Source organism: Typopeltis vanoorti, chromosome 14, assembly GCF_054136105.1.
Source record: "Typopeltis vanoorti isolate ZY-2024b chromosome 14, IOZ_Tvanoo_1.0, whole genome shotgun sequence".
In the NCBI taxonomy this organism is placed as follows: domain Eukaryota; kingdom Metazoa; phylum Arthropoda; class Arachnida; order Uropygi; family Thelyphonidae; genus Typopeltis; species Typopeltis vanoorti.
In genome coordinates, this window is record NC_143562.1 from 15,463,127 (window position 1) to 15,484,180 (window position 21,054).

Consider the following 21,054-nt stretch of genomic DNA (forward strand, 5'->3'; position numbering starts at 1 on the left):
AAGGAAAAAAAAGGGAACAGAAGTCCAGTTCGAAGCCGAGTGCACAGTGGGTAGCAGCTATAAAGTGAGTTGACCCGTTTGTTAAATTTTCTTGAGCTTTTAAGAGAACTTTTATTAGTGGACTGTAAAGCAGAGGCTGATCTAAATAGGCATATGTAACAGTTGAAGATTATAAATTAATTAATTGTCAGGAATTTGTAGTTGAAATAAGTCATAGTGTAACTGTTTGCTGAATTGGTGAAACTTACCTATAGAATATTCCCAGCATAGAAAGGGAGGAGCAATTGTGTGTAAAAGATATTGTTTATGTGTTCGATGAATAAGAGTTAACAATTAAGTAATAAGTACCATTGCTCAGTATAAATGATTTATGTTATATTAAGAAAATTAGTTAAATATGTGATATGAATTGTGTGAGTAAAATGCAGGAACTTAACTAATTTATTTATGCAGATTTGAATTGAGATGTTTTTTTTTTTTTTTTTACTGAAAATGCAGGGTAAATTTGTCTTATGTGAATTAAATTTTTGTTGTTTAAATATTAAATAAGTGCCGCCTGATTCTTAATTATTTGATGCACTGTTCCAAAAAAAAAATGTTAGAGCCTATTAGCGGGAACCCAAAAGAAAGAATAGTAAAGAATAGATAGTAGACCATGACTGCAGATACTAATTAAATTAGGGATATTCTGAGGGTGAAAATGGAAAACTCTTATGTGAATTAAATTTTTGTTGTTTAAATATTAAATAAGTGTCGTCTGATTCTTAATTATTTGATGCACTGTTCCAAAAAAAACATATTAGAGCCTATTAGCGGGAACCCAAAAGAAAGAATAGTAAAGAATAGATAGTAGACCACGACTGCAGATAAAATAATTAAATTAGGGATGGTCTGAGGGTGAAAATGGAAAACTACTGGATACATTTTTACACTTCTTGTTAATAGAAAACGATCATCAGTGACGCAGCTTTTAAACAAATAAATTTTCTGGTGTTCGAAGAATAAGAAAGCAAGTGCAGAAGGCAGTTTACCTTAAGGAGATATTAAAGATATACCAAAGAGTGATAAGGAAGAATAGTAAGAAGTACATAACAAAAGTTGTATTAAACATATACAGAGATATAATAAAGTAGATAATAAGACATAAAGAAAAATTAAAGAGATATATAAATAAATAAATTAAATACTTCCCCCCATTTACAATGGCATAGTTCCGACAGGATTAAACCCACCATATTTATTACAAGTCCCTATTGCTGAATTCTTCTTCAGTTTGTGCAACAGCTCTAATACCTCGGCCTCACACACACCTGCATTTCTTCATCTAGTAAAGAGGTAACAGTGAGCTCAATGTCTCATTAACTGAACAACCTCTTTTGCATCTACAACCCTCATGCCATCTGGATTTAGAAGAGTTATTCTTTCATATTCATTCTTTCTTTTACTTGCAGCATATCAATGGAATTCTTGTGGATTGTCTTTAGCACGCAGAGCCAGTTTCTTTTCATAATCAGACTTTGCTTTCTGCACAACAGTTGTGACTATTTTAGCCTGCTGCTTATAACGTTCATAACGGGCATCATCCATATGCAAACGGTATTCCTTCCACATCTTCCTTTTATTACGAATCTCTTGCTTAATAAGATTACACATCCATTTGACTTCTACTCTATTTATTCTTTGAGCTCTCTGGACACATTCTGATATCGCATCATTTAAGTATTGTTTAAATGCTTCCCATGCACTGTCGATATTCTTTCCATCCATCAACCGTTCCCGTTCCACTGAACTCAGTATACTCTTCAGTTGGTCATAATTTCCTTTGTAGTTCAGCATGTAACCTTTTCTGAATGGAACATTCATAAACTTAGTCACTTCCCAAGTGAGTACCACATGATCACTGTCACCAACTGGAATGTCCTTTGACACTATAATCGATTCTAACACTCTTTGACCTCGAGTTCCATCTGTCACATGCTGCTTGAGGAAGTTGTCCTGAAACAATTCAATAAATGCATTTTCATTCTTCTCATGAGATTCTACTGCTACCCAATCAATATTTGGATAATTAAAGTCTTCCATTATGATTACTCTTTTCACGCTCACCTTTTCTATTTGGTGATGCATTTCTTCATCACCAGCAACTGATCCACCAGGTTTGTAACAACACCCACTGTGTAATTTGTCTCGTTAGATTCCACTTCACACCAGATGGCTTCAAACTCACTGCCACATGAAATATTTTTAGTAGTATTACTACATTCATAGGTCTCAACGCTAACTGGATTTAAGTCATCCAATATCATTAGCAGCATGTCCCCTCCTCTCCTATCCACTTTATCCTTTCTAAAAATACTGTACCCATGACACTCGATACCAGTTAGTAGGTCTGATTCTGATAGCCAGGTCTCACTAATTCCTACAATCTGAGGTCGCAACATATTGACTAAGGCAACCAACTCTACCCCTTTGTTTCTGATACTCCTAGCATTTGTGTACAGACATAATAATCTACCTGCATGTTCTTTTGTATACTCTTGTTTGCAGTCTGCCTGACACAGTTGGACAACTTGCAGATCTCTATTCTTCTCTAATGCCTTACACATGTAGACATCTTTTGCACACATATGATGAGTCCGAACCGGACGAACACAAACCCGAAATCGTTCTCACCTCGTCAACATTTCCATGACAAAGCCTATTCCTATCATTAACACAGTTATATACCATTGTCGCTCTTACACTCACTATGTGAATAAGTTTAATAAAATCTTAAAACATGTCAAACTTCTAATTAATAAATAATTTGAATAATGTATATTATTTCTGGGAAAACTCCCATGTTACTCCTCATTATAAACTATTATAATTACAGCTATTTTGCCTGCTTCAGTTTAGGAGTACCCCTGTTTAAATGTCATTGGCTATTTACTCATGGGTTCTTAGGGCATTATGAGTGTAGATGTACTAAAAAGTATATGTAGCTTAAGGAATAGAAAATTGCACATACCTTTTTCTGGGTGTTGTGGCTTTTCCTCTGTCTGCGATGTCGAGAACTGCAGAGTGTGTGTGGGGGGGGTAGGCAGTTTGGTAGAATAAGTTAGAAAAACCCGGGTTTTTTTCCCGTAATATATAGAAAGATATACTTTTATATAGGGGTGGGGAAAAAGTGAAAGGGTTAATTTACCTTTCCCCTTCCCCCCCCTCCCTATTTTAAAAAATTAACCCTTTCACTTTTTCCCCACCCTATATAAAAGTATATCTTTCTATATATTACGGAAAAAAACCCGGGTTTTTCTAACTTATTCTACCAAACTGCCTACCCCCCCCCCCACACACACACTCTGCAGTTCTCGACATCGCGGACAGAGGAAAAGCCACAACACCCAGAAAAAGGTATGTGCAATTTTCTATTCCTTAAGCTACATATACTTTTTAGTACATCTACACTCATAATGCCCTAAGAACCCATGAGTAAATAGCCAATGACATTTAAACAGGGGTACTCCTAAACTGAAGCAGGCAAAATAGCTGTAATTATAATAATTTGAATAAATTCTATATAATTTTTGTTACATGTGTAAGCCGTGAAAGTTATTTAAATATTAAACTTCTATTGAAGCATCCTTGAGGCTAGAGATGTTCTGTGCATTTATACCTCTATTTGTGTTAAGTGATTAATATGAAACTATTAATTTCATAATAAGTGATATAATGAAACTATTTTGTTCTTCTAGGCAGCAATAGGACCTGTTGCTTTAGATTATGCTAGAAAAACAAAAGCTGGGGCAGATATGGAAACTTTGGGAATTCAAGTAAGTTTATTACCTGATACAGTATAATTTTATGAGTCTAATTATTACATTCCCTTTCCTTGCTGAACTTCTTCCAGGTTCATAAGCTAATGCCAAGGGTTGGCAGTCCTAGTTATGCATGTTAATTGATACCACATTCCATCTTGCATTATTGTGATTTTGTTTGGTATGTAACTACATGTAACATACTAAGCATGATGTAGCTACATCTGAAGAGTGGAATATCATACCTGACATCATCTCCCTATAGGTTCCTGAAATAGCTGCCATTGGTGGCACAGTGGCTAAGGGTCTCCATCCACTTCATTATAAAAACTTTTCTTGGCCTTGAAATTGCAAAATTGCAGGGGGGGGGGGCTGTATTTGGCCTTTAGAATACTAGTGTATTATAGTTTCCACTTTTTGTGTATTGAAAATTGTTGACATTGCAATAAAAAAAAAAAAATTCTATCAATCTATAGAGATTACATTCTAATAGGATGCAGTCTTTTGCACAATCTTGAAAAGGCTTGTGAGTGCCATTCTGTTGCATTCATTAAGCAGTAAGCTAAAAACTAGAATCAGAATATATTATTTCATTTTTTTTATGTTGGACCTATACACGAGATGTTGCTAAGTTTAAGCAATTTCGAGAATAGTCTTCTCCTGAATCCATAGAAGTATCAAAGAGATCCTCCAGTTCTTCTCCACATAGGGATGCACAAAGTCAAAGTCACCTTATGTGGAGGAGCTACATGACAACAGCATGTGGATATTGTTGTCATGCAGTTCCTCCACATAAGGTGAAAAGCAAATTTTAGATGCATTATATAAAGATGAAACTGTGATTGTTTTGATATTGAAATTATTTCTGATATTAGACATTGTAATTTGCATTACTTTAATATAGCAAAATGGGGAGGGGGAAGGCTGTCCCTCCTCCTTGTCCTTCAGTTGAAAAGATCTTAGTATAAATCCTGTCCATGAGGAACTAATAGCGACATTGTAAATGAAGTGGGTTTTTTCCTTCTTGAAAATTCGAACTTCAAAGCTCAGGTTTTGAGGTAAACCTCAAAACAGACAAACTAGCATTATAATACATGCAGTTAACAGATATAACATACTGACCTTAGACATAAATACAAGGCTAATCTTCTTGAATGGCACACAATATCAAGTAGAGTGATGTGGGCAAATATCAGAATGGGGAACTGGACAATGAGACTTATTTGTGCCTATAGTCCCGCAGAAGGTTCCACTAAGGTAGAAGAGGAGGAATTTTTTTTTTTTTAGGCTTTTAGAGAAAGCAACTGACACAATGAAAAAGGAAAAGTTGGTCCTTGTTGGAGATCTAAATAGCAGAGTAGGAAATGATTGTCAGACATACAAAAATATTTTGGAAAAATTTGGAGAAAAGAGAAAGCTAATCACAATGGCAAATACCTGTGTTGGATTTCTGTTCAGGACCAGACTGGTCATTACTAACACCACGTTCCAACTTAAAAATGTGCACAAATTCACATGGAGAGACGAGCCATTACTATCAACTGATAGTAATGTTTTCTCCCTGGTGCAGAGGATTTGAAATTGGAAGTGATCACTATTTAGTCTTGAGCAGGATAAAATTGAATTTCATATTGAAAAGAAGAACATGTAAGAAAGTTTTAAAGCGAATAAAAGTTGAGCAGCTCTCAGATGTGAACTGTAGACTAAAATACACAAACCTTATTGAAGGGAAAAAAAATGAAAGAGTTTGAGAACAGGAACCAAACCTTGGAGATTCAGTGGTAAATCCTGAAGAAAACACTGCTTGATTCAACCAGAGAGGCATGTGTGAGGTTGTCTGCAAGGATGAAAAAATCAGAACTCCATGGTGGACACTGCTGAAAAAGCTCAGAAATGAAGGAAAGAGTGCTGTAAAAGAAATTAGAGATTATAAAGGTAACATGAAAACTGGTGAAAAATATATCCTTGATGTATGGAGTAATTACTTCGAAAAATTGCTAAACAAAACAATCAGTGACAGCGCAGTGGTAAAAAAACACTCAACAGGCATGCAATCAGGAATACACATCCATACTTGAAGTAGAAAAAGCCATCAAAAGCCTGAAACATGAAAAGGCAGCTGGAGTAGATATTTGATCAGAATTGCTCAAGTATGAAGGTATAATTACTTCGGGGGGAAAAAGTCTTACAGTGGATGCACTGCATAGTTCAGAAGGCCTGCACAGAGGGATGAATTCCAGATGATTGGAATAGAACTCTCATAGTACCCTACTGAATGTTCCTGGTAAGATTTATGCAAGTATACTTGAGAAATGATTGAGAAGGATTATGGAAAGGAAGCTTGGTGAAGAACAAACTGGATTCAGGCCAAATGAAGGCTGTCAGGATCAGATTTTCACTTTATGACAAATAGTTGAGAAATCATGGGAATATAACAAAGATCTGTATTTAAGTTTTGTAGATCTGGAAAAAGCATGTGACAAGGTGGCTAGAGAGAAGCAATTCAAAACGCTACAGTTGTATGGTATCAGTGGGGCATTATATCAAGCAGTACTTAGTCTTTATTTGAGTTGATCGGCAGTTAGAATTGAAGGAAGTACAGGAAGATGTAATGTTAAATCTGGTGTCAGACAAGGATGTACATTATCCCTCTGTTATTCATTATCTATATGAATTACATTATGAATGAAAGTGGTATTAAACCTGATATCAAAATTGGAGATGTTAATCTGTACTCTTTATTCATATTTTACGAATTTAGGGACACAAAACATGTGTTGAAATGATTATTTTACTTATTATTAAAAATAAAATAACACTTGACATTTCGACCCCTGTATTGAGGTCATCAACAGAAAGATTCATGTGTATAGGAAACCAAGCTACATGCTCTTGCACTTTATAAAGGTAAATTAAATCTACGCTGTTAATTGATCTTTTTCTTAGCCTGACCTCTAGTGATAAAAAAAATAATTAATTAATTAATTAATAAAATAAATAAAAAACTATAATAAACTCTACTAAAGTCCTCCTGTACTATGATTCTTCTGGATTTGTACAGTTCAGTTATACTAAGATTTTCTTCTGGACTTGTACAGTTCAAGTTGCTATCAAATGTTAAGGGAGGAAAAAAAAAAAAAAAAAAAAAACCACTTCACTAAGTCTTCTTGTATTGAGATTTTTCTTTGGCTTGTTCTGGTTGCTATAAAGGTTGCAAATGGGTCGTCCACATTCTTGGAATGATTAGACCATCATTTTTGTTCGGATCTGGATTATGTTTGAGCATTTCACATGCTTCCTTAAATTTCCTCTCGGACTCAATTCTGTGGTATGTTTGGAGTGCGTGGTCAGAAAGGTCATTTATTCCAAAAAGGGGGTATTTAATGTGTCGTTTATGTTCGTCCTTCCTAATTGGGATGGTTTGCCCTGTTTCCCCTATGTATAGTAGGTTACATATGCATTGTATTTTGTAAACCCCTGAGTGGGGTAGGTATGGAAGAGGATCTTTGGAAGAACTGAGTAGGTGTCTTAATTTTGTCGGGAGTTTACAGGTGGTTTTGATGTTGTATTTGTGTAGTGTTCTATTTTTTCAGAAATGCCTCTAACATAAGGTATGGCAATAGCATTCTTGAAATCTTTTATGTTTTTAGTGGTATCTCTGTGGAGGATCTTGTGAATAGTTTTTTTACTGTATCCATTTTTTATAAAAGTATGGTTGACGATCTTGTATTCCTGGTTTAGAGCTTGTTCATTTGTATAAACAGTTTGAGCTCTGTGTTTAAGGGTGCTTATAACCCCTAGTTTTTGTGTTGGGTCAAAACGTCAAGTGTTATTTTATTTTTAATAATGAGTAAAATAATAATTTCAACACGTGTGTTTTGTGTCCCTAAATTCGTAAATATGAATGCTGATCACCGTGTAGCCTTAAAAGAAATCTGTGCTCTTTACTTTATGCGGATTATGATGTTATACTTCTAAATAAATCCTGTATAAGTCTGCACTAAATTCCCTGACTAAATTGAATGCTGTAATAGATTTGGTATGAAGGTCAGCAATAACAAGACAAAGACAATGAAAATAGGCAGAAGCATTGAAAATATCAACTGAATTGTGAATAGAGAACCTATAGAACAAGTAAAACATTTCAGCTACTTAGACACGATTTTTAGTGAAGATGGTAAATCAAATATGGAAATAGACAATAGAATCAATGAAGCTGGTATGGTAGGAAGTCAACTGAATAAATTTATATGGAATTTTATTTCTGAGTTAGAAATAAAACACTTGACCAAAGACTAGAGACCACAGGTATGAGAATCCTGAGAAAGATTAGAGGCATGAACAGATGGCATCAATGGCAATGATATTAGGAAAGAACTTAACATTGTTAGCATCTAGGAATGTGTTATCAGAGCATATCCTGTACCCCCCCCCCCCACTTGAGGGTACATATTAGTAATTTGATGATGATGACCTTAGACAGCTTTCGTTGGAAAGACATGAATCTGAATTTCATCTAGAATGCACTGAACATTTATAAGGGCTTTTCAACCAAAGGTGATTTAGCCAGTCTTATATGAAGCAGCAGGATTTACTCTTGGAAACTCAGGTTTCCTCTGAAAAAACACTGACCAAAGAGCATGCGGTTGTCAGAAAGAACAGCTTATACAAATAGGATTAATCTCTGAGTAAAAAAAAAAAAAAGTTACCATATGATAATATGCAAACTAAAAATATGAAGTGATCTGTCCACCACTACAGTAATGTCAGTGGTTCTACTTTGCAAAGTTATATTTAGCAGTCAGCCATACATTATAGTTAATGTAAAGAAATTTGATCAGCTTTAGTGTACTCAAGCACTCTAAGAATTACAGCACTATGCATATTCACTTTCAAAATGTAGTTTCCAAAACTAAACAAGTTTTAAATGGAATTTTATTTCTGAGTTAGAAATAAAACACTTGACCAAAGACTAGAGACCACAGGTATGAGAATCCTGAGAAAGATTAGAGGTATGATGATCTGATGGCATCAATGGCAATGTTATTAGGAAAGAACTTAACATTGTTAGCATCTAGGAATGTGTTTTCAGAGCATATCCTGTACACTCCCCCCCCCCATTTGAAGGTACATATTAGTAATTTGATGATGATTATTGTTGATTAATATCAACAATAAAGAAGCATCACATCAACATCTGACAGCATCATAGGCAAGATTGAACTAGAAGAAAAAAAAATGAGAAAAAGCTTAAAGACCCACAAAAACAGTTTTAAAAAAAAATCCAAAAATAACAGCTGATTGAAAATGAGACATCTACAATACTTTTATTATGGCCAATACATGAGATTGACCAAACAAAATGAGATTGTTTGGTTAATACCATATATGGGAAATACTTGCTCTTGCAGCCCATTGTTATATATATTTTTAACTTGCATAGCAGTCCAAACAAAGCCCACTAAATTCTTTGAAAATGTGGGATAGGAGGTCATCATTATAATAATAAAGCACTGAAGTTACTAACCAATTCATATCATGGTGTTCTGTGAAGGCATGAAAGGTAAGGCCTGATTTATCCTTTGTTTTTGTGGATCACATAGGTCAGACGAGAGGAAGAGAAGTCTGAAATCCAAGGGAGTGAACACCTCGGTAATGAAAACTGTAAATCTTGCAGCCGCCAGTGGTATTTTTGGGAAATGAACACTGTCTTTTGAAGTTCATAAAAGGCTTTGAAGTATCTTTACTAGTTTGAACAAGGTTCTGACATCAACATTTTTTTTTAAATATATTTATTTCTTACCTCCCGTGTCTTGATATGGTATTGTGAAGATCGGAGGTAATCGATCATTGAATTCAATGCCTTATCAAAGGCCTCATTTTGCATGACATTTGGTGGTCTCATCTTTCATGTAGTATATCAGATCTCTTCTGTACTAACAATCATATGAAAGCTGTACATAACAATAGGTTACAATAAGCAAGTATGCTAGATGTCTCATGTCTTGCATGTGTAACTGTACTGTCATCTGTGGATTGTTTAAAAATAACTTTTTTGAATCTTCAGAGCTTATCTCATTTTAGTTTAACCTTCCTGAAGATGGCAGACATTGGACAGCAAAATACGTAGATATGACCTCTTTATTTATATTCAGTCCTCATGTTATTCCTTTTTAAATCCTGGTAGATCACTTTTTTAACCATGGCTGTACTGCACTGTACTACTTGATAGCTAATTCAAGAATAAGACTTCTGTTCAGAGAAATACTTAGTTTTTAAATTAGTGTGGTTTGATCTAAAAATAACTAACAGAAATGTTATTATGCTGCATATTAGTACATCGTAATAACATTTCTGTTAGTTCATAATCTCACACCCGACGAAATTACCATCCTGAACAAAGGACTTAACTTCGCTGTATCCCCAAAATACGTACCGAGCAAAGATATCATTATCGAAGTCCAAGCAAAACTTGAAGATGACCCAAACAGAGACACAATATTCCAGAAAATAAACAACATCATAAATAGCAAAATATAGTGAAACCCAACATTACTCCCAACTTACAAAAAGCCCTATTATCTTTAAAAAGAACCCGAATATAATGATCACAAAAGCAGACAAAGGGGATACAGTAGTCATCATCAACCACACCGATTACCATAACAAAATAACGGCCGTTTTAACGGGCCAACACACCTACCAAAAAATCCAAAATGATCCCACTCCCAACCTCATAAAACAAATCAACAACACCCTACACACCTTAAAAAATCAAAACAAGATAGACAAAACCACAATGAAAAACACAACACCCCCGTACCACATGCACCCCCCATATGTTTGGAAACATCAAAACCCACAAAGACTGTTACCCAATATGGCCTATAGTCTCCTACAAGAACACCACCACAGCACCATTATCAAAGTTCGTAGCTAAACTCATCAAACCTTTACTTACAACGTCAAACTCTATGATAAAAAATACGGACAACCTATTCCAGAAAATAAATAACGTTACTTTATCCCGGGAAGACGTCCTCTCCTCGTTGGATGCATCGTCATTATACACTAACGTGGACGTCCCCAGAACATTAGACATCGTACACACTACTCACAGAGGACCACACTCTGCATGCATGCACAAAATTAACACCAAATGACATCATAAACTTGATCAAACTCATAATTTCAGCTAACCTCTTTAAGTTCAACAACAACAGCAACATATATGTTCAAATTTTCAGTCTTCCTATGGGTCAAAACATCAGTGGACAACTATTGGAATTATTCCTGGCACATATAGAATCACTCCTACTCCACCCTTCCCTCCCCGCCAGCATCACCTTTTATGGCAGATACGTGGGCGACATTCTATGCATTGGAGAACCTATACACATCACCACCTTACAAACATCCCTTAACAATTACAGCAACAGACTAAAATTCACCATGGAAACTGAACAGAGCAAATCCATCAATTTCTTAAACCTGACATTAATCAAAATTAACAACAAAATAGCCACGAAAATATACCACAAACCCACACATGTTGGAAACTACCTCCATTTCAGTTCATACCATCCATATTCAGTTAAAAAAATCAGTCATCCTATCACAGTTTATAAATGCTTACAAATTCTCAACTAACCATAATTATCTCAACACGGAATTAAATAATTTAACACAGACTTTTAAAAATCGCAACTATCCCACACAACTAATAAATTATGCAAACAGAACAGCAAGCACCCATCAAAACAACCCTACAACCAAAACAGACTTCCCAACACAAAAGATTATCAAACTGCCATACATACAAAACACATACAAAGCCTACAAATACATTTTCATAACACACGGACTATAAGCTAGTATTCATCACAAACCAAAAATTAGCAACTCTCCTAAAACCCACTAAATCTCTCGCACACAAAGAAATGCTAGAACACCACAATGTAGTCTACAAATTTCCTTGCCAAAAAAGACTGTGATATCACCTACACAGGTTCTACCATCAGGTCTTTATGGGCTAGACTACAAGAACACTTCCATGATTGTAACATTCCTATTCCAGAACATTTAAACACAAAAAAACGCAACATCAAAAAGAAAAATAAAATACAGAGTACAGGGAAAACAGAAATAGCAGTTCATGCCCTTGAATGGAAACATACCCCACAAATTGACAAGGCCATAATAATAGACAAACAAGACAATGAAACAATGCTTAGAATAGCGGAAACAATAGCCATAAAATGTGACGAAAACTCGATCAACGTCCACCACCCTACCTAATTTCCGAGTGTTGGAAGCTCTGCAACATAAAAATTAGGTCAAGACTCTGACCAATAAGCAAAAACAAATGTCCTTCTAAGGCAGATACACCAAGCCATCATGACATAGCCCTACACTTTTCCCGAAATGTTCTGATGATGATACACAATCAAAATGGCTTACACCCCGTTAACGCTCCCCCCCCCCCCAGCCCTGTTTCCCATAAATCCCTTCCTTTTTTCCCAAAGAAGCGCCCTTAAATATGATAATATATATATTATTTTTAAAAAAATCCGGATTTTTCTAATTTAATCTTCCCACTTTGCCTCAAACAACCCCCCCCACACACACACGTTTCCTACCCCCCCTTTATCGGCCTAGCAGCAGAAGTATGGAGGACGAAGACATCCTAACATCCAAACAAGGTATGGGCAAAATTTCTTCCTCTATTTGTCTGCATATATTTACCTCTAAAATGCAAAAAATTCTTGAGTAAAAAGCCACTGTATTTAAAACAAGGGACACTCCTAAACGGAAACAGGCTAAAATAGCCGTATAAATAATAGTTGTTTAAGAGGAGTAACATGGGAATTTTTCCAGAAATAATATATACCTATATTTCTGTTAGTTATTTTTGGGGTTATGCTGTATTGATATACAGCATAATCCTATGAAATTTCACAAAAAACAACAAGACAAAAACTTAAAACATAAATCAGTTATTATTGTTAAATTTTGTGTAAATCATATTATTACAAAATCTAATTACTTTAAATTAGATTTTTTTAATACCTGAATACAGAATATGAGAAATGCATGCAAAACTACAGTAAATCCACATTTATATATGGAGAATTAAAACTTTTGAGTCTCATTAACACCATTAGTAAACCTTAAGTACCAGTTTTTTCAACTTACTGTGTGCTAAAATCTCTGAGATATTAAGCACTTCATATGGTGTGTGTACTTTTTTTTTTGTTGTTGTTGTTGTTGTTTTTTTAAGTGACTCCTACCCAAACCTAGTAAACTTAATTCCTTACTACTGTGGGTGGGCTAAGTTTTTTCTTATTTTTCATTAATTTTATATATTTTTTATAATTTCATTTATTTTCATCATAATCTGGAAATCCTGCTTTTAGCCACTTCAGGCCTTCTAATAAGAGGGACACTAGTCTTACACCTGACAATGAAATTCATCTCTAACCTAAACACAATCAGAAATATCCATGTCCACAGCAGAATTCAAACTTGCAGCCTATTGATTAGAGAGCAGATATGCTTAACCATTCAGTCAACTATGCCAGCAGTGTGTGTGTGCGCTTGATTGCTGTCTAAAATCGGCATATATAAAATTGATTAGCTCATTACTAGGGCTCAGTGAATATGCCTACCCAATCAAGTAGGTTTTGCAAACTGGCAAGTAGCTACAGACTGGACAAAATATAATTTTTATTTAATTAAAAAAAAAAAAAAAAAAACTTTCTAAACAAAATCTTTTTAACTTTAAGAAAACACGGATTTTTTTTTTTTTTTTTTTTTTTTTAGAAAGAATGACTAACTCCATTGTGATAATTTCTTTGATGGGTATGACATATCACTCTTAACAATGTGCAGTGATCTTATCTGCTTTGATTAAAGACAATTATGCTCTTTGGTGATAAGTATCATAGATGCACTTATACAAGGGGTGGGGGGGAGTCACATAGGTCAAAAGGAAATCTCTAATCACAATACACCACTATTAATCACTTTATGGAACTCCAATTGCTAATTGGGACATATCATTAAAAAAAAAAGAATGGGGGAGGATCTTGGGCATGTACAATTTTTTCATTTCGAATAGGTTTGCATGATTTGTTGAGCCCTGCTCGTTACATTCACTTGGGCATGACTTCTGATGACCAACAATCTTGTGATGCTACTGCATATTCCATGTATTTGTGCATATTATAATGTGAAGTGATGCAAAAGAAAACGGTTCTTTTCCATCTGTAGTTTAGAAGTATATCTCATCATTTGTTTTAAGGTTTCTAAGGCCTATTTTTCAGAAATAAGCTACTAACTTGAAGGAGATTGCATACTTTTACACTGATAAATGTCATCAGTATTTTTTCATTGATATATATATATATATATATATATATATCTTTTTTTATTGATGAAAAATAGTGGAAAATAGCTAGTTCACTTTTGCAAGCATTACCATTCATATTTCAGCATTATTGTTAATATATTAAATGATCTTTGATGACTTATAAGTCTGCTTTTTCACATTTAAAAAATTCTAATTTTAGACTTAAAAGTTACAGAAAAAAATCATTTTATATACATAAATCTTCAAAAAAAAGTTTCTAATGAAACTTTAAATTGATAGTACCGTTAATGTATAGGGAAAAAAAACTCAGTTAACTTCATATTTAAAAAACATATATGGAAATAGTTTATAAATCTATATAAAAACGGAATGACTGTTAAATGAAGTGTTTTGTTTGATGAAATGCGATGTTAAGGGTTTTCTTGAATTTATTTAGATTTTGACTATTGCTGTCTTATCCATCTTAATAACTGCACCACTTGGAGCTGCAGCTATTGCTTTAAGTGGTCCAAGACTTCTTCAGAGGACAGATCATGATATTTATCCAGAGGCTCAAGAAACTCAGAAGACTGATCAGGATACCTTTTCAGAGATTAAGGAAATAAAATCTGGAAGCAGTGATACAGCTGTGGATAAGCTGTGATTATTGTATAAAATATGAGTTTCAGAAGGATATTTGTACCGTTTAAAAACACAATCATTCTTGTTGTACATTCACTGCTGTGTCCCGTTCTAGATATCTGGTGAAGAAGTAGCAGAGATCCCATAAACGTGTCATATATATATCATTACTTAGCATCTATTTATTTTCAGAACTTTTTAGAACTTTATCTTTGTGATTAGCCAAGTCTTTATACATGTGATAAAATCATGGATGTGTAAATATATATTAACCACCTAGGCATGCATTACAAGATATCTCATCCAGATTATATTAAATTCTATAATGCATGCTGAGATATCTTGTCTTACACTCCTGTCATTTTTATCCAGTTTTGATTATTTAAATTTCATAGCTTTAAATTCTTTTATCTTTAATAGAATAGCCGTCTTGATCCATATTTAGGTGTAATTATAGAAGAGATAGAAGAGTTTTCAAACTTTTGGTGGCTTGGGGGCTCTTCAATGCAAAATATCTGTATATAATATAGTGCTGATTATGACTTACTATTTTAGTAAAATCCCATAAGAATTCAGCTATTATGCTACTCAGAAAGGTTTCATTGGAGCAATTGCCACATATTCATCCCCCCCCCCCTGAAATGTTAAGTAAATGCTAATCAAAAAGTCTTCATTACACAGAACATAATTTTCTGATTATGACTAAATCATTCTAGCCTCCTGAATTCAAATTATTTTTTCAATTCCACTTTCTAAAAATGCCTGGAAATGTATACATATTGTCAAGAGGTATGTTGGACTAAAATTTGATTTGCCAGAACATAAGCAAATGTTGAAGCAGGTAGTCCACATTCTTTATAAACATGCATATGTAACAACCAACTGATGTAAATATGCAGTTCCCAGTGATCCCTTTTTATAGAAATGAGAGTTACATGGAATCCAGTCCCATCAGTTTTGTAAAGAGTTCCGATTACAGGTAAAACTCCAAACAACTAAAATGAAATAGTTTTTCAGAATATTTAAGATGTTAGGTCTGGGATGGAGCTTGAAATAAAAGGCAAATTTCAGACATCTAATACCAGAATGATGTCAGTTGCTTTGGATACTCAGTCAAAGTTTGGGAAGGTTAGATATTATGTAACAATATGAAAAGTTATCATTTCTTGGATTGCAAAATTTTGAATCGAACTGGCTGAGTGACCTTGCATTAACTGAGATTTTAAATCAGTATATGAGCTTCCTTAATAACACACTAAAACTTAATTTATTTACACTGCTTGCAAAGAATTTCTTTTAAAGACGAATTACATTATGGTAGTCTTGATGATGAAATACATTAAACAGTTTACATTTTGACTAGATAATAAATGTTTATTTTTGTGCTTTTATATATATATATAAAACTAAATCTGGTACCTTGAAAATGGTAGTCAAAAGTTTATCATGCACAGGTTTTTCTTATTTACTATTTTATTTAATTTAAACTATACCTGCAGTTTAAAAGTACATAACAGATTGTGTAATTTGAAAGATAAATATTATTTTAATGAGATTAAACCTGACATCACTGTTAACCAAGATGTTTATAGACGTCAAGGTTATCATAGATGCAAAGTGCATATTAAAATTGTAATACCATTCATATTACATTGAAATATATGATGGACACGAAGCGTATGAGGATGCGTATTTGATCCATAATGGCCAGTTAAGTGGTTAAAGCAACATTGCAGTTGCAGATTATGCAGAAAAATGCGAAGCACTAAGAAAAATACACAGAAAAAATAATGTTCTTGTGACTTTTTGAGTCACGAGAACATTTACACACACACATAAAGAGAGAGAGAGAGAGATTTTTTTTTTCTTATAATTTTGTTTCAAACACTAGCAATGTTTGGTCTCTAAAGCTAGGTTCCAGATTATCTAAATCCATAATCCATCAGTATACTAATGCACAGTAAGTTTACAACGTAAACTTACTGTGCATTATGTCCATGGCAGTATCACCCTTTTCTTGTTGTATTGGTACCATAACACTTATGAAATTTGACAATAAAATAATGAGACAGATTCAGTATCTAATTCATTTTCAATAATTACACAAAACTGTGAATGGTCTACTTCAAAATTAGTTCCCATCTAACATGACATTCGTCAACCTAATTGGCTGAGTGGATCAGCATTTCTGCTCTCCAGTGAATAGGTCATGGGTTTGAATTCCACTATGGACATATGTTTGCAAATGTGTTTTGGGTTAGGTGAATTTTGTTGCCTGCTTTGAATTCACCAACCTGCTTATTGGGATCCTGAAGAGTTCTTTGGTCACTATAGCAGGGTTTTCAGAGTACCTTATCCTTAAGCCACCCATGATACTTATGTATGATAGGTTTACAACCTTTTGTGAGTAGGATTCATATAAAATGCCAAGTCTTCCTTCCATTATTCAAAACAATTCTGGAAATCAGTTTCTGGAAGTGATTTCACTACATAGTCACAGCTGCCTTAATGTCCATAATAATCTCTTTCACACAGTACAACAACAGAAGAACAGAAAAGGGAATATGGAGGATGCTTCAGTTTTTTTTTTTTTTAAGCAAAAATTCCTTTACAGAAAGTGCTGTGTGTGTGAGAGAGAGAGGAAGCATTATAATCAGAATGCAGTTGTTTGCAATTTTCATATGCACAAAGAATGCATTTACAAAAACATGTCAGGACTTCTTACATAAAAATGTTGATTCGAGTTTCCAGGTGTTAAAAATTCTTTGTGAATGATTCAATATGTCTAAGAAGGGAAAAAAACAGTTGTTTTTATTGTGTAATTTTGGGTGTATTTAATTTGTTCTAGGCCATAGGACCAAATAGCAAACACATCATCTAGATAGTGTAACCAGACTTAGTCTTTGCCTAGGTTATTTGAGTATTTAGTTTTCAAGATGGTCTATATAGAACTTGGCTAGCCAGGGAGAGGAATGAATCATTTCAGTCCCATCTAGTTGTTTGTATATTTTTCCTTTCCAAATAACCTGAATATACATTGAATTTAAATAATTCAGATAAGTCAGGGAGAGAAATGTGGCTTAATAAGGTTAAGGTAAGTAGTATGTTGGTAAATTGAGAAATAACATCAGAATTGATCAGTGTCAGCAATTTTTTTTTTTTTTAATTAGTTTTGAAGTGAATAGAACTTTTTTGAAGGAAGGAGAGTTGTCCCCTCACAGAAACAACTTCTAGTTGAATTTAAAAATATATATATACAAAAAAGACCTAACTTACGTTGGAAAATTAGGGATACGTTCCATACTTTTCTAAAACCACCATAAAACGAAGCAATGAATTAAAATAAACCTAAAATTGCATAAAAAGGTTATAAAACTTCAGGGAAATAAGAATGCCTAAGTTTGTTTTAAAGATTTATTCATTTAATTTTATTGAAAAGTAGCAATTTTTTTACATTTTTTCATTAGAATTATCGTCACTATTAGACAATATTCGGCAACGTTTGCAAACTGGTACGAATTCATTTTCATCACCAGAAGAGATAGTCAGCACATCAAATCTGTATGGTAAAGGCAACAGTTCTTCACAAACAGAATTAGCTTCACCCTTGTTCTTTCCTGATTTTTTTTTCTTCTGACAATGAATGATTAAACTTTGCGATGAGGATTTTACTAATTTTTAAACAGCTCGCGATATCAAGACATACAGTTCTTCGGCTCACGTTGGAATTTAAAAGGCTCGTTCAGAATTTGTGTCGTTAACAAGAAAATGATTTTCCAATTTATTGCACAGTTCAAGATCTTCTCGAATTATATTTGCAGGGAGGGGGACAGGTTTTTCTTCTGCTTCACTATCGTTTTCTGGATCTTCGACAATATCTAAAGTTAATCGATATCCAATAATATCATCATCACTTAAGGCATTATCCACAAGCAATTCGTCTACATCATTCTGGCTAAATGTATATAAACCTCCACCAATGTCATGTAATGATTTCAGCTTATGATGTAGATGTTTGAATGGTTACACTGTTTGCAACACATCCAGGCCAAGCTGCTTTCCAGCAAGCATTTAAAGTTTGTGGTCTTATTTCAGCGATAGCAGATGCAACATGATTTAAGCAGTCTGAAATAGAAATTTTTTTTCCAAACATCAGTTATTGTTAATGATTCATTTTCTACTTTATTCAATATAAATTGAAAAGTATGCTTTACGTGATATTTTTTAAAAGTAGAAATTATGCCTTGATCTAATGGCTGAATAATGCACATTGTTGTATATGTGGAAAAAACACTACTGCATATTTGGATGTTCTAAATGCGGATGACTTAGTGCATTGTCAACAATTAATAAAACTTTAAAATTGAGAGCTTTTTGCTTCATATATGTTTCCACTTCTGGTACAAAGCAATTATTGAACCATTCAGTAAATACAGCAGTTGTTACTCAGGCCTTTGTATTAGCCATCCAATGTACCGGCAGCTGTTTTAGATCTTTGCCTTTTAGAGCACGTGGTCTTGGAGATCGATTTACTAGGAGGGGGGTTTCAACATTTGACCCCCTGATGCATTGCTATAAAGTAACAATGCTACTTGATCTTTGCTTGCTTTAAACTCACTTGCTTTTTTCTCAGAGTTTGTGATGCAAGTTCAACTAGGCATTTTCTGCCAAAATAATCCTGTTTCGTCAGCGTTAAACACTTGATTGGAACAATATCCACCATCTTCAATAATTATGGCTAACTTCTCTTGAAAATTTGTGGCTGCTTTTTCATTTGCTGCTGCAATCTCACATGTAATCTTCACGTTATGAAGTGCATTCCTTTTTAAAAACCCTGTTAGCCATCCTTTGTAGTCGAAAATTCTTTATCAGCCTGGAAACAAAAGTAGATGGCTCCAATTGTTTCATCTGTTCATAAAACAGAAGAGCTTTTTGTTTAATTAAATAACCACTTATAGAAATTCTTCTTTGAGTTAATTCTTCGATCCAAATTACGAGCGCTCGTTCCGTTTTTTTCTAATAAAGTGTCTCATGAGTACGACGATAATTTGGCATTTAGTTTTGTACCAGAAATGACAGATTTTCTTATTGCAAATTCATTCTTTTTAATTGCTCTTATAGTAGATTCGCCTAAATTAAATTGTTTACCAATCGCCATAGATCCTTCTCCTTTTGCTGAGTGATCTAAAATTGCAATTTTCATTTCCAAAGAAATTGCTTTTCTTTGGTGCTTTTTTTTTTTTTTTTCTCCATTGGGCCAAATTAAATCTTTAAAATAAAAATTTGCAAAATTTAGACTTACAATAATGAAAAGACAAACACTTACTCACATGCAAAATTAAACTTCACGGACACTCTTGCTTACACGTTACTCATGTTACGCCAGAATGTGCTGCAACATGCTGTTCATTATGTACAACGGGGAAACCCAGAATTTGCATGAAATATGCACCGCATAACTTCAGAACCACATAAAAAGAGACCCAAGTGTATATTTGTTGCCTTAAATTAAACAAACCCAAAAACCTGTGGCACCTAAGTTTGAACATCTCTATTGTCATTTGAAACCTAGATTGCTTTAAGTTTTAGAAAGTACATGTCCTAACAGCACTTTTAGTTAATTAATTACAGTTTTCATGTTTAAACAATCAGTTCTCCTGCCACCATACTTTAAGAGATCCAAGTTTTATACTATGATGTATACAGTATCTGTTTATATTATGAATAAAGTTTCTTTTAACTGGAGTAGAGTAATAAAAAAAAGTTAGGTTAGTTGTATGTATATGGCTTTTCTGCTATTTTTTTGTTTGGTATGGACACTGCACACATTAAATCAAGACTCATTGATGGTTGTAAATTATGAGTGTTATATTACTAAGAATAAAAATTTTAAACTATTAATTTCTATATAAATGTTATTTATTAAAATCACATTGATGTTTTGTGCTGCCGTTTCAGCAAAAAACGCATATCTATGTAAGAATGTTAGGGATTATTAATGATCCACCTAGGTGGTTAAATGTGTAAATAACTTGTTCTGAGATGTTTCTCTTTTTTTTTAAACTCTAATAAAAACTTTTATTGTTTGTTGTTGTTTCCTCTGCTTAATGCATTTTCACTTAGTTATATGAAATTCATGTCACTATTTGTTGTGACTGATCAATGATCAGTCTAAAGCATTCTTACACACAAACACAACATAAAGAAACAGTGTTATTTATTTCTAAAATGCACTTCAAAGTAACCAAAAGGATGGAGAAT

The 21,054-nt window shown here is 33.8% G+C and overlaps 1 protein-coding gene across 3 annotated transcripts in view; it reads left to right on the forward strand.

Moving 5' to 3' along the window:
• LOC150099255 (sodium/hydrogen exchanger 9B2-like) overlaps positions 1-20,799 on the forward strand; it is a 285,631-nt gene extending 264,832 nt beyond the window's left edge. For all 3 annotated transcript variants that reach the window (XM_090403898.1, XM_090403899.1, XM_090403900.1), the window contains exons 12-13: positions 3,738-3,815; positions 14,609-20,799. In XM_090403898.1, coding sequence (XP_090260024.1) covers positions 3,738-3,815; positions 14,609-14,815 — 285 coding nt within the window. In that variant the 3' untranslated portion in view covers positions 14,816-20,799. The remainder of the gene's footprint in view (positions 1-3,737; positions 3,816-14,608) is intronic.
• Positions 20,800-21,054: the final 255 nt, after the last annotated feature.